The sequence below is a fragment of the Ambystoma mexicanum genome, chromosome 6p, assembly GCF_040938575.1.
Source record: "Ambystoma mexicanum isolate Mex_15411 chromosome 6p, UKY_AmexF1_1, whole genome shotgun sequence".
Taxonomy (NCBI): Eukaryota; Metazoa; Chordata; class Amphibia; order Caudata; family Ambystomatidae; genus Ambystoma; species Ambystoma mexicanum.
In genome coordinates, this window is record NC_090935.1 from 150,175,577 (window position 1) to 150,189,849 (window position 14,273).

At 46.4% G+C, this 14,273-nt stretch overlaps 1 protein-coding gene across 2 annotated transcripts in view; it reads left to right on the plus strand.

Moving 5' to 3' along the window:
- Positions 1 to 14,273, plus strand: part of FAM219A (family with sequence similarity 219 member A) — an 822,575-nt gene that overhangs the window by 416,536 nt on the left and 391,766 nt on the right. For both annotated transcript variants that reach the window (XM_069626835.1, XM_069626834.1), the window contains exon 2: positions 12,846 to 12,945. In XM_069626835.1, coding sequence (XP_069482936.1) covers positions 12,846 to 12,945 — 100 coding nt within the window. The remainder of the gene's footprint in view (positions 1 to 12,845; positions 12,946 to 14,273) is intronic.

The window sequence follows — 14,273 nt, forward strand, 5'->3', positions numbered from 1 at the left end:
CACGGACTGGAGGTCCAGGAGCCAGGACAGCGGTATTCACAATACTGTTGGAGGGAAGTGGCGAGACTCTGGCAGACAGAACCTCAGAGGAGAGGCCTTAACCTTTTCTCTAGGAGCGCCAGCACAAGTCTACGATGTTTGGAATACCATTGAACCTGTGAGAGGACCCAGTTCGAATCCCCAGAGAGGATTTTAGATGAATCTATGGGTTTACCTAAATCAATAAATGAAGACTTGAGCCCACGGAAAAGACAAATACATTTTAAAAAGGCCCAGGAGAAAAAAAGAATAAAAACAAAAAGTGAAACCGTGATAAAAAAAAACAGAACTTCAAGCTGGCCAATCAAGAGGCAGAGGTTAACACAGAAGGACCAGTTTAAAAACACCCTGCCATCCAAGAGGGGCTTCCACCAATCAGTGGACAACAGAATGAGGAGTATGGGTATAAAAGCAGAGGCAGCTCACGCTGAACTTGTCTCAGTCAGGGACCACTTCCCTGTACTTCTCTCTAGATGCTGGTGCATGAAGAGGAGCTGTATCCTGAAGGAGTTGCTGCCTGGCTGAATGAGCCTGAACTGCCTGCCTGGAAGCTGCCCGAAGAGCCTGGGGGAATCTGATTGACCTGGGGGAAGGAGGAGAGTACTCCTGCAGCCCCATCTAAGCCACAAAGGTGAAAGAGCTGCCCGGCTGGGAAGAGGCCAAGGCAAACCTTGCTAAGACCTTGGTAGAGAGCCCAGGACAGAAGCAGGACCCCTGGAGAGGGGAGAGGAGAGGCAAGAGCAAAGATCCTCCTAAGAGGAGAGGGGCACAAATCTAGGTCCCCTGAAGACGTGAGAGGCATAGAGACAGCGAAAAAAGAATGAAGTGATAGTATCCTGAAGGAAAGAGGAGCAGCACCAAGTCCCCTGAAGAGGAGAGGGTCAAAGCAAAGGGAAAATCCCAGAGAAAAGAGCCACCAACTGAGAAGTGAGAATAGTAATCCAAGAGACTACTGCAGCAAGTCTGGGGGAGAACCAAACCTTCTGAAGGGAAGAGGGGTGTAAGGTATAATAGAGAAAGGAGGCAAACAGACTCCAACAGGAGTTTAGGCGCAAAAGAATCCTGGAAGCGGAAGAGGGGCAAAAGCTAAAGGCTGGGGAAGAAAGAGAGAGGAAAAAAACCAGAACCTCCAACGGGAGAAAACGACCAATCGAGAGGCATGAATTAACCAGAGGACTGAGATTGTGAACTTAAGTGCAGGCCCCAGCTGATCCCTCACCTAAGAGGCCCGGGCAAACATGTAAGTCAACTGCAGGTCCCAACTGAGTTCTTCGCATAGGCCGCCCTTTTGGTAGTCTACCTGAGGAGACCCTGAGAGAAGACCTCTTTGAATTGCTGGGCTCTGTTAATTTTGAAGAGAACGTCAAGTTAGTTACGTTGCCCTCAACACTTTGTACCTAAGGGAAGGACTTTACATTTATTTTCCCTCACTGTACCATTTGAATTGGGTATTCTGACAACTCACCTTTTTAGGAACATTTAATTCCGGGAACCTTTCTTTTAAGTTTGAGGATTAGTTGTGACGGGCAAGGTGTACTTCATAAGTGAAGTACACTTTAATTTTGCGTTATTTACACATGGATAGACTTGTACATCATTTATGTTTGAACAGTTTGCTTCCGTCATCAGACCCTGTTGTGTCTGGCACTTGCTTAATTAAGAGTTTTCTTTGAAAACACCCAAATTCTGAGATCCTTCTGCGTTCCATGCTGGCAGACCTGCCTGCAGGGTAGGATTTGGCGCTGCCTGTCCTGAGCAGAGCAGTCATGTCATGCCATGCCATGAACACGAAGTGTACCTGGAGATAACGGGCAGCATCTTTGTGAGGCGTGCTCTTGCTCGGGTCTAGCTACTAGCATCCATGCAGAAATATGTGTCCTCTATTTTGTTACTGGGATTTTAACCACAGAGGGTTTCTAGGGTAGGTACAGGTTGTGGATTGACAATGTGAACCTTTCGTTCTCTGATTCCACTTGTCCTTTCGTATTTGAAACCATGCAGGGTGACAATAATTATTGCCTGAAACTGAGCGAGAAGAACATTGAATGGAGAGCATTTGGACCTGTTGCTTTTTCCTGTTTGCACGTAAATGTCAGCCTGTAAGTTTTCAACAAAGGCAACATATGACTGCTGGGGTGGAAAAGAGAATTGACCCATCGGTGTGCCACGGATGTTTTGGTGTTTTTGCTACTGTAGGTCAAGAGTGGTCTAAATGTTGATGTTTTTCAGGGCTGTTTGCTGCATTGCCCATTTTCGAGACGAATTCACAGCATGGTTTGTATTTTCTACTGCATTTAATTGGTCTTTTAGGTCCGTCCTTGCAAACCCTTTCTTTGATCATTCTTGGGGCTTAAAATTGGTCTTTCTTTCGAAAATGAGTCCTTTCTAATTCTGGCTCCTTTTCAACCTATGCAATCTGGTTTTCTGTGGCTCCTTACCACGATTGTCATCCTTCTAATGGCTATCACTTTTGCCCCCCACGTGGGCAAGCTGCAGGTGCTTTAATTGAAACTTTTTTTTCCAGTGGAAAAGGGGTCTTTTAGCATGAAACTGTCATATTTCAAAAGTGGCCTTTCAGTTTCATCTCACCCAAAAGATTCATCTTTTGCCATTCTTTTCTCCTCTACTTCTTTGAAGACTGATACGGTTTCATCTCCTTGATTTGATGTGAGCGCTTAACCTCGGTATGACCCCCATCCAAGAGTACCAGCTTGACAGTCCTTTTTTATCTGGCAGTTAAGGTCATTACCAAACTAAACATGACTAGATGGATTGTAAACCGTGTCGCTGGCCATTTGTATTTGTCTTCTACTCTGTCACTGTAAAGTACCTGTTGATGATTTATGTGGCTAAATTGTATATGCCAATGTTACCACTGTAAACTGGCTAGATTCCAGAAATCACTGTAGAAAATGTTCCTTCTAGCTATGCTCAAAATATGCCAGCGTTGCCCGGTAATACATTGTCTTGCACCCATCATCAAATGTGCCAGCTTTACCCATGGAAAAACATATAGTGATGCCCATGTCAGCCCAACTACCCGTATCCCCTTACGCTCACATTCTCTCTCTCTCTCTCTCTGTCTCTGTCTCTCTCTCTCTCTCTCTTTCACACTCACACAGGTTCTTTTTATTTTTTTGCATCTACTTGTTTTCACCAGCCATCTCACACCTCTTCCATTGCGCCAGGGAATCTTTTGCTTGTTGACTGACCCTTCCCTCCATTTGTTCTACCTTTGCACAGCCCATAGAAGGACATCTACGTAATCGAGGGGCCTCATAGAGAACCTGCTCCTGTGCTCCCCTAATGCGTACAGGGAGAAAGGCCATACAGGCCACCATATGGGATATTGGCCCAAATGAGAGACTGCAGGACCTCTGTTCCAACAGGTCTTATTTTATTATTCTCTACAGCTTCCATGTAATGAAGTGCTCTGCATGGCATAATTGGCAGCCTATGCATATCGGGAGGAGCTGCACCCCAATTCCTACTAGGCAGCTGATGCCACGGATTGTCATGTATATCAGGACTTGCTAGGAGATGGTTCCTGACTGCATTGGGCGCCGCTTAGGCAGAGGTGCCTAGATTCAGGCCTCACAATGTATACTTGCCACTAACCAATTTCTAGTGATAATTGACTCTAGGTGTGTAGGAAATGGTGTTCCATATGTATGAGGAGAATTGGCTTGCAATTTGAAATGTCGACATCTGCTAGTTTCACCTTGCAGAGGGTTGTTCCATTGTTGGACATCTGTCTGGTTGCTTCTCAGTCATTTTTGTATAGTTTTAAAATCATTACTGTCTGGACACTCTGGCAGGAGTAGACACATTAGGTGGGAGGAAAGTAACCATATACAAACACGTTAATTGCATATGATGATATTCCCAACTACGCCAAAACCTTTCCAGAGAGTGGGATATTGCGACCCTTGCCAAGGTTACCAGACCTAGTATTTTGGGATTTATATAGTGCGAGCCTACCTAGAAAGCAACCTAACCCTGTACTTGCTCCCTGCATGCAGTGAGAGATGTGTGACTGTGAGAACCCTAGGTGGCACCTAGGTGTTAACTAAATAGTAATGTCTTAGTTTCCCCGAACTAAAAGCTCATTGGCTTTGGTCTGTGCGAGACTAAAGAAGAGTGAGGAGAGGTCAGAGCTGCGGGTAAAGAGGGAGAAATGAACAGTTTGCATTTGTAAACAACGGAATGAGGGGTCGGGATAGCCATGCCTGTATTTTCTGTTGCATCTGGGAAAGGCAGATTGGCCAATCACAATCTGTCTTTCCCAGGCGCGATTGTGAATTCACTGCCTCCACCGTTTTAAATAAACAAGTTTTAAAAAAAATGGCCCACGCCATAAAACTAGGATCCTTTTTCTGATGACGGCGGCCATTTTGGAACCTGATTTCCATGCCTGTCGTTATCCGAAAAGGGACATAGTCCCTTTTCTATTTTAATGCTGGCGGCCATTTTTTGGACATTTTCTTTTCTCCAAGGAAGATGTGTTTGCGCTGAGCGCATCTCCAGTCAAGAAAAAAAGTGAAATCACGGGGTGCAAATGGCTTTCACGCCCTGGCTGGAGGGCGCACATGGCATTTAATGGCCGCCAGCCTGGGCTTTTTTCAGGCTTACCAATGCTTGGGCTGGCAGGCTGTTAAACACCATGTCCGCCCCCCAGCCAGGGCGTGAAAGCTACATTGTAGAGCGATCCCAGTCTAGCACTGATCAGAAAAGGGCACATTCGTGCTTCGTGCACCCATGTTCGATGGTTTCAGTACTTGGGAATTACTGAAATTTATCAGTGAGTGATTGTGCAATGGGTGTACTAATTCTCCCATCTGGTGCCAGTGGTTCTCATCACACCGTTGGCAGAGCTGCTCATGGTGCTGCAGGAACCTCCCATTGTGGCAAGACTGCACCTTCCAGGATACTCCTGCAGTGATTCCAAAGGCTTAGGAATCTGTGGGAAAACTTTCTAGCCAATTGAACTAGAAGTACCAAAGACAAGCAGTTTGTGTATTTGTGTCCTGCTTATGTAATTGGTTAAATAGTTTTACCTGTTTTATCAGTGCTACTATAGATGCCTACTCCAGTTTAGTTCATGTACATTTCATACATTCATAATAATGGTAATGTCTTGAAACCGAGAAGTGCAGCCTCAAGGGGCTGGACATCGTACTGTAAAATAAAAGAAATACAAGAGGAACAGTTAAATTAGTGTTCTGGAGGATTACAGTTGAACTGTACTGCCTAAAAACGTACAGTACACATCTAGACAATATATGGAGAGTGCACACGTTTTATAACCGAGATCTGCATTAAAAATGGATCTAAGATTTAGTCAAAACATTGGAGCAATAACAAAAGTGGATAAAGCAGGTTCAGAATAGTGTGAACGGAATATGGATACACACCCAATGCTAAAGAGTTCCGTGAATTGGGACTTCTACAGCCTGAACTGGTGTTCATTCCATATAAAAGCCAGCCCCTTTCTCTTATAGAGCTAATACATTTGTAGTGTGTTTGTCCTTAGATGGGGAAGGCATTGCTCACACATCTTTTGGGTTTCCTCTTAACACATGTGACATGACCAGAGCAACTGCTAAGTAGCTGTAATGGTGGGAAGTGGGCACGTGGCAGGAGATGCTGTAGTGATCCATGGATGGGATGCGCTGAGCAACTCCCATGATGCCTTGGGGATATGTGCTCAATGTGGACCGGGTTTGTGCTGAACATCACTGCTGGGGTTAGCGGGTGGACGGGCTGAGAAGCTCCAGTTGTAAGAAGTGGGCACGTGGCAGGAGATGCTGTAGTGATCCATGGATGGGATGCGCTGAGCAACTCCCATGATGCCTTGGGCATATGTGCTCAATGTGGACCGGGTATGTGCTTTACATTACTGCTGGGGTTAGCGGGTGGACGCGCTGAGCAGCTCTGATGGTGGGAAGTGGGCATGTGGCAGGAGATGCTGTAGTGATCCATGGATGGGATGCGCTGAGCAACTCCCATGATGCCTTGGAGACCTGTGCTCAATGTGGACCGGGTATGTGCTGAACATCTCTGCTGGGGATAGCGGGTGGACGGGCAGAGCAGCTCCGCTGGTGGGCTTATGGCGTGTGCTAAGCAGCACCTGGGATGGAAAGGGCATGTGTTCTGTTCTCTTACTTGGATTTGTAATGCACACTGCTGCCATTTGCATGGTCTGCAGGTGTTCTGGCGGTACTGAACGACCAAGGGGTGGGTGGGGAGGTTTAGTTTAGTGGGAGAAGAGGGAGAGGGCAGGATAGCATTGTTTTGATGTACGGAGTGCTGCTGTACCTGGCTATTGTTAGTGAGTTTGCTTCTACGTTGTTTAGGCCCAGAGGGCATTGTGTCTAGAGAACCTCGTCTCTCCATGGTGCAAGTAGGCATTGGCTGAAGAGGCAGTGTGCAAGTTGCTGCAGAGTTCTAAATATATAGTGGGGATTAGAACATTGCTGTGTGCAGGAAACAGTCTGTGTGCCTATGGTTTATCAGAGAGTTGAAGATGAAGGCAGGGTTCAAAATAAGGATTTGTTGAGCAGGATCTGAAAACAGCTATTGAGTACATGGCATCTGCAGTAAGCAGGAGCTACCTGTGCGGAGCAAGGAGCTAGTACGTAGAAATCTGCAGATGTGTATCTAAACAGGCTCTCCTATTCTGCAAGCAGGAGCTATAAAGCTCCTAGTCCCAGGCAATTCCAAACCCTGTGATAGTGTTGGTGGCGAATAAGATCATCCCTTCAGCCCTGAATAATATTTGGGTGAAATGGAATATTCAACACTTGGGATATATGGGTTCACAAACTCATAGCAGACAGAGAAACCACCAGGCATGCTGCAGATGCAGTAATGTGAACATTTGTCCTGGTGGCGAGTGTCTTGGTGGGTCCATTCCCATGGCCAGATGGGTGAATCCAGAGATGCTCCGTTCCATCAGAATAGTTGCCAATACAACACATGCGTTTTGGTAACTATTGGAAAATGGTTACCCAGACCTTGTACTTTGCATTTTCTCCAGCTAGACCGTTCACCGATCTGTGATAGGTGAAGTCCTCCACGACGAAGAAGCAGCCATGTCCAGAGGGGAGAACCCTGTGTGCTACAATGCAAAGGAAGTGCTGATTGGGAGTAAAGGATTAAGTTAACCAGGCAAGTGCTGCATTTGAAATTGTTTGGAATCCTATGGGAGGTGTCTCTGGTCTTGCTTGGTGCCGTTTGCATGCTTGGAGTGCTTTGTCTGTGGGTGAAGTTGTTGGGCATTCACAAGCTCATATCAGTTGTTGGGCTTGTGCTGTGGATAGCTTTTTCGGATTGTTGAAATGCCAGGTGTTTTATGGATTTGTGAATGCAAGGTGATGTATTGTGCAGATTCCTCTGAGTAGGTAGGCATAAAGTTTCACTGCAGTGCTAGGAAAAATCAGATCCTCCATGTTTCCTTTTGGCATTGTTTTGGTCTCTAGGTACATTGTTGCTGGACCTGTAAGTATGATGGCCATGACAATCCATAGTTCTTTCCTTATTTTGAGGTTTCTGGTTGGATCCTCATTTCTGTTGGTCGAGGTATAGCTGTTTGTGCTGGGGGAGGATGACTTTTCTCCAGGTTTAATTTAATGCCTGGATGACCCACAACCACTTTAATTGGCTGTTGATGAGGAAGTTGTGGGTTTTCTTATTGGTGGGTGTTGTGAATATTTATGTATCATCTGCGTAACTTGTAGCAAGCAAGTTCATGCTTTTTGATGAGCCATATAAGGGCCAAGTATTTTTAAGACGAGATTTATTATAATTCCAGTTTTCGGTGAGTGGTACATGCATTTACAGTAATGGTAAGCCTGGGCTTCTTTGCTGAGGATGCCTTTGTGCATGTCAGGTGGGCAAGGGTTTATTGGTGAGCCAGTTTTGTTGCTGTTCTTCACCAGTTTGGCAATCTTCTGTGGAGATAGCTATGCAATGTTTGCATATTACACTTGCTGATAGAGATTTGGAGTTTGAGATATTGTTTCTTTATTCTTCCTGCATCCTGACTGATTCGATTAGAATTTTCTGGGCACTTTCCGGTGCGTTGAATCTGATTTGTCGAGCTGCCTCAACAAGATTGAGCAATGCAGTGCGATTTAAACCAGCAGTAACGGTACTCGTTACAAGGCTTGAGACAAACAGGCGATGTTTGAATTGGCATGGTTCAAAAGCTTGCAGGCTCACTCTTTCTTGATATGTGAAAGCGGTGATTCGACTTCAGGAGAGAGCTGGCTCGACTGGGTCCAAAAAAATGAAGCAGTTTGCCAACTAGCAATGGCGCAATGCTTGGATCTTTGAACTGGTGGGCGATGTTCCAATCTGCGTAGCTTGAAGGGTGCTTGAAGTTCAGAGTGTCAAAGGCAGCACTGTTTGGTCGTTGCAGTATGCATATGCTTGCAGCAGAGTTGAAATGCTCAGAATTGTAGTGAGAGCCAAGGTAGCCACTTTTGATGCTTCGGTTTCTCTGAAATCCTCCACCTTCCAGCCAGGAGGATTGACTAGGATACTTCCAGAGCTTGCCACTTCTGCAGGCCGAGTCTTGGATGTCAGTGTCCATCAGCAGTCGGGCCTTTTCAACAGCAGTTTCCTTTAGATGTTCCAGTAGTTGGCGGAAGAGTCTGCACTGTCCTTGGAAGTCCTACTCTTCGCCCCATTTGCTGGGAACATTTGGAGCCTCTACAACAAGGTTGCAGTGAAATCTTGTAAGAGCTTCAAGAAGATAGTTCCATGATGATGATTCAAAGAGGATTCCTGAAGATGACATCTCCGTTTAAATGGAGTGGTGTTGCCTCCTTATGTAGTTATTTTCACACCACAGTTTGGATAATTCCAAGCCTTCTGTATTGGGCCACTTCTTACTGTTGTAACAACGATTGTTCCGTGTGATGTCAGCTCATGTCTGCATGAATATAGAGGGTAGTCTCAGGAATTAAGTGTCCTGGACATATTCAAAATGGCTGGACCCTTCTACTGCTTAAAGTTCCTCTCTTTAGATACACTACAATGCACGCCTCTCCTGTAAACCTGAGATGCAGAAAGACTCCAGTAATTATCTCCCTGGTATGACTGCCCCATTGTGTTGCATAGATTCCCTTTGGAGCTCCACACCTCTGCCCTGCTCCTGGAGGAGGTAGGCCCAACTCTCCCAGGATGTTGTCAAGCCTTCCCAGCAGAGAACAAAGCTTCCTAGCAGGTTCTCTGTTTGGTGTGGGTGAAACTTCCAGGCCATGATGCTAATGCATGCTTGGCCCTGCAGCTGTAGGTCAGAGTGAACCAAATGGAAAAGGGTTGCCCCAGTTTTAACATTGTCCTCATAGGCCTCTATTCCAATCTATAGTTTTATATGTATATTTAACCACAGTTCTGTGACCAGTCTATGGGGATATGTAGTTAAATATAGTTTGAATCATGGGTGCCCGCTGTTAGAATTAATTTGATTCCAGCAGGCTGGCTCAAGCAAGCATGTCACTCTGCAGCTGCTATGTTGCCTGCCAAATGACATGCAAGTGCTGGCGTGACAGAGGGAACCCAGCAAAGTAGCTCACTTCAGGAAAGAGCGGCCACCATCATTTCACATAGCAAAAATCAAAAAAGCTCCGAATTGCGAACCCTTGCAGGTGACACCCTGTCACAGTGAGGGCGTTTTGCTGCAGGATGCCCGATTTCTTTTCGCATTATTTTAAACATCCAGTTTTTCACGCTACCTGCCTTTGTGATTCATTCAGTGTGTGTTTTTCTTGTAGTGTAGGAGCTTTTTGTTGCCGGATGCCTTGAGACGCTCTAGTTTTGAAGAAGGCACGAAGCTCTGAGGTAGGATGAGTGCATGTAACCAGTAGTTTTGCGGATAAGGACATCAAAAGGTCCATGTGCCAAACAACTCGGCGGGTGGATGAGGGGAGGCGGGTGGATGAGAAGCGTATCATTTGAGTTGTTCTTACTGTACGGAGGACCATGTGCGCAGCAGGTTTGTGGACGGGAGGGACATTCCCCGAGTAACTGGTGGGCATGCCCTGAACTGAAAGGCGGGGAGGGGGATATCCTGAGCTGAAATGAGGAGGGTGGGGGGTATATCCTAAGCTCAAATGCGTAGGGGGGTATATCCTGAGTTCAAATGCGGAGGGGGTATATCCTGACCTGAAATGCAGAGGAGGGGGTATGTCCTGAGCTGGAAGGTGGACATGGGGTATGTCCTGAGCTGAAATGCGCAGAGGGTATGTCCTGAGCTGGAAGGTGGAGATGGGGTATGTCCTGAGCTGAAATGAGGAGAGTAGGGGCGGATATCCTGAGCTGAAATGAGGAGGGGGGTATATCCTGAGCTGAAATGTGGATGGGGGTATATCCTGAGCTCAAATGCGTAGGGGGGTATATCCTGAGCTCAAATGCGGAGGGGGTATATCCTGAGCTGAAATGCAGAGGAGGGGGTATGTCCTGAGCTGGAAGGTGGACATGGGGTATGTCCTGAGCTGGAAGGTGGACATGGGGTATGTCCTGAGCTGAAATGAGGAGGGTGGGGGCGGATATCCTGAGCTGAAATGAGGAGGGGGGTATATCCTGAGCTGAAATGTGGATGGGGTATAGCCTGAGCTCAAATGCGTAGGGGGGTATATCCTGAGCTCAAATGCGGAGGGGGGTATATCCTGAGCTGAAATGCAGAGAAGGGGTATGTCCTGAGCTGAAATGTGCAGAGGATATGTCCTGAGCTGAACGGTGGAGATGGGGAATGTCCTGAGATGAAATGCAGAGGAGGGGGTATGTCCTGAGCTGGAAGGTGGAGATGGGGTATGTCCTGAGCTGGAAGGTGGAGATGGGGTATGTCCTGAGCTGGAAGGTGGAGATGGGGTATGTCCTGAGCTGGAAGGTGGAGATGGTGGTATGTCCTGAGCTGGAAGGTGGAGATGGTGGTATGTCCTGAGCTGGAAGGTGGAGGTGGGGTATGTCCTGAGCTGGAAGGTGGAGGTGGGGTATGTCCTGAGCTGGAAGGTGGAGATGGTGGTATGTCCTGAGCTGGAAGGTGGAGATGGTGGTATGTCCTGAGCTGGAAGGTGGAGGTGGGGTATGTCCTGAGCTTGGAGGTGGGGTATGTCCTGAGCTGGAAGGTGGAGGTGGGGTATGTCCTGAGCTGGAAGGTGGAGATGGTGGTATGTCCTGAGCTGGAAGGTGGAGGTGGGGTATGTCCTGAGCTGGAAGGTGGAGGTGGGGTATGTCCTGAGCTGGAAGGTGGAGTTTGGGTATGTCCTGAGCTGGAAGGTGGAGATGGTGGTATGTGCAGTGCAACATAGCTAGGGTTTCTCACTGCTAGCATGATCATGCTATGGATGGCACAGGACCCCAATTTAAGGGACTACCAGAATACCTGGCCATAAGTGATGTGCGAGCGATTGGCCAAGATCAATCTGCGCCTCCGTGAATAAGCAAGGCATGTGCCAAGTGGTGGCAGCCATGTGACATTACTCTCTAAAACTGTGGTTTCATTGCCAACCTCTGATTTGACAAATTATTTGTGTGTTTGGGCAGCTTAGGTGGTAAAGGCAAAAGCGAATGAGGTCGAAAGACCTGGTTTCAATGGGCACCGAGCATGTTCGGATAAGGCTGAACAGACCAAACTAGCTACTTGGAAATGATGTTGTCTTGGTGGTGGCGTGCATAGCTTCTCGCAAGGTTATTAGGAGGCGGGTCTGCGTGTTTTGGGATATTGTATGAATTACACTTTGGGGTGCACAGTGCAGTTCGTGCAATGAGCAGTGACAATTGTGCAGGCTTTTGGCAACAACTGAACGGTGTCCTGGAAACCAAAAAATTTGGCGGCAACTGGAGTTTGTAATAATTAGCTGGTCAACATGTATCTGCAGGCTGTTTTGAGGTTGTGCAACGGTCTGTTTCTGTGCCATTTTGTGGCGCTGCATCGTACCTGCAAACGGCTGGTGGGGGTGATGTTTGGTGGTGTTGGACATGCAGTTTTTGTATAGGGGTCTCGGGTGTATCTGTAAAAGAGAGATCCGAGAATTGTAGTGGTTAAACTGAGTTCCATAACAATATAACTCTGGCTAGTCTGTGCCACAACTTCTCTTAATGCAGCCTGGTCATGGCCCTCCCCACCATGTAAACATCCGTTTGGTAACGGATTTTGAATCAAAATGCCTGAGAGAGTGTGGGGTACGGAGAAAAAGGAGGAATTTAAGTTGACCTAATGGAGGCGACCACATGGTAGACTATCCCTCCTCCTGGTTACTCACGACTTAACAAATCTCCTTGAAATTTGCTGTACACACATGGACTAATATAATGGCCAAGATTGCAACATTGCACACTGCTTTGTTCCCTGTTGGGAAGCCTCTGATCAACCGAACATAGGACAAATCGCTGGTCTCTGAGTAGGTCAACGCAGGGTAAATCTGCAGGTGGTTTGAGAAGCATCAGTCATTTGTAGGTCCATCGCTGTTATTTTATTACATCCCCTTTCAAAAAGCTGCAACATTTATAAAGGAATACCCGTACTTTGAGGACATCATATCTGCTACTACAGGGATTAGGTCTCTTACTGCTGAGGGTGTGGCTAAACTAGGACATTTTATCAGTTATGTTTACACCTGTGGTTTGTGTTGGAAGTAAGAAGGTAAGTTGTGGAACATTGTGCAGTCTTTTCCCAGCATTTACCACATAAGATTGGTAGGTCCCTCCCTCCTTTTTTGACATGCACAGTTCGCTGAACAAACAAATTGGATTCTACTGTCGCTTGCTCACCACCGCCCTTTCTTTGTCTTTGACAGGATCCTACTGCGGCTGCCATTGCTGACGGAGACTGCGACACGCGGGAGGGCGAGACTGTAGCCATGAATTACAAACCGTCGCCTCTTCAAGTCAAGTTAGGTAAGTGACACGCCATGTCAAGATCAGAAACTATTATGACACGTACTATTAACAGTGCCAGGTCATACTAGTGGAGGGAAATAGTAAATGCAAAGTGTAAGAAAATGTATGAAAAGAATACATGATGGACAAGCAGTGTATGTATGTATATTAAAAAAAAGAAAATCTTTTAATTGATGGTACTATTTTGGGAGAAAAAACGTTATCGGTTTAGCACATCTCTTCAAAAGTCTGTATTCATACCCAGCCATAGGCACAAAGTCCACAGTGGTACATTACAGAGACTGTGAGTCCATGTCTGAGCCTGGCTCATAGACTAGCAATGAAACTACTGTTGTGGTCATCAAAGCATTTTCATAATGGAGTATTCAATGGCACCTGGAGAGTGTATGTGTATTGAATGGGAACTCTAAAATGCGTATAGAGGACCTGCATTGTGGACGGTCTTCAATTTCATCAATTTGAAACACCTCACTTCCTAACTTTCCAAAAGGTGGGCCTAATGATGTGTTGCCTGCTACTCCTCTGTGATTGCTTTCTCCTTTTCCAGCTGTTTGGGATCACTAAGGCCTGTGTCGGGGACCAGAATGTAATTTGCAGGGTAAATACGAATTATGTGGGCAGCCTCATCTGCCCATGCGCTCAAATGTAGTTGCGCTCCCAGATCCCATCTCTGGTGTGGATAACCCTCGCCAGTTAACATTTTTACATCGATCAGTCAGAAGATACTGCTTCCCTCCGACTTCAGTGTTCCTGTTAACATATGTTGCTGTCTCAGCATTTTGTGGTACATCATTTTAAGCTGCGACCCTACATGCACACCAAGGCTTCTCAGAAAATCCCACTCGTTCAGGGACCCAATTCCACAAACACTAGGCTTTTTTCTTATTAGAAAAAGCCTGTAAATTAAATACTGAGCTTCGGGGCCAGGCACTGTTTCTTGTATCCTGAAATCTAACGATTGGGTATCACCGAAGGAACCTTCACTTCCTGCATTGTGGCCGCCCATTTGGTAAATGTAGACATTCGGGTGTAAGGAGTCAGTGTCAAGTGCAAAGTTGCTTTACTTTTCAAGGAGACCTGTTACAGGTTACATTGGGGAAAAACACGAGAAAGCTCATGCATTCTTTAAGGCTGCAATAAACGTTGTGTAAATTACATTCTTTGGCCAAATGCTTCTAGGCACATGGCAGTACTGAGCTAGGTTATTGGCACCTGAAAACTGGGCTTGGTGTGACTTCCGTTATGTTAACAAGATACATGGCCCATATCCACAACAGGGAATGCACTTTAACATCCGCTTAATCTATCCATTGAAGACTGAAATA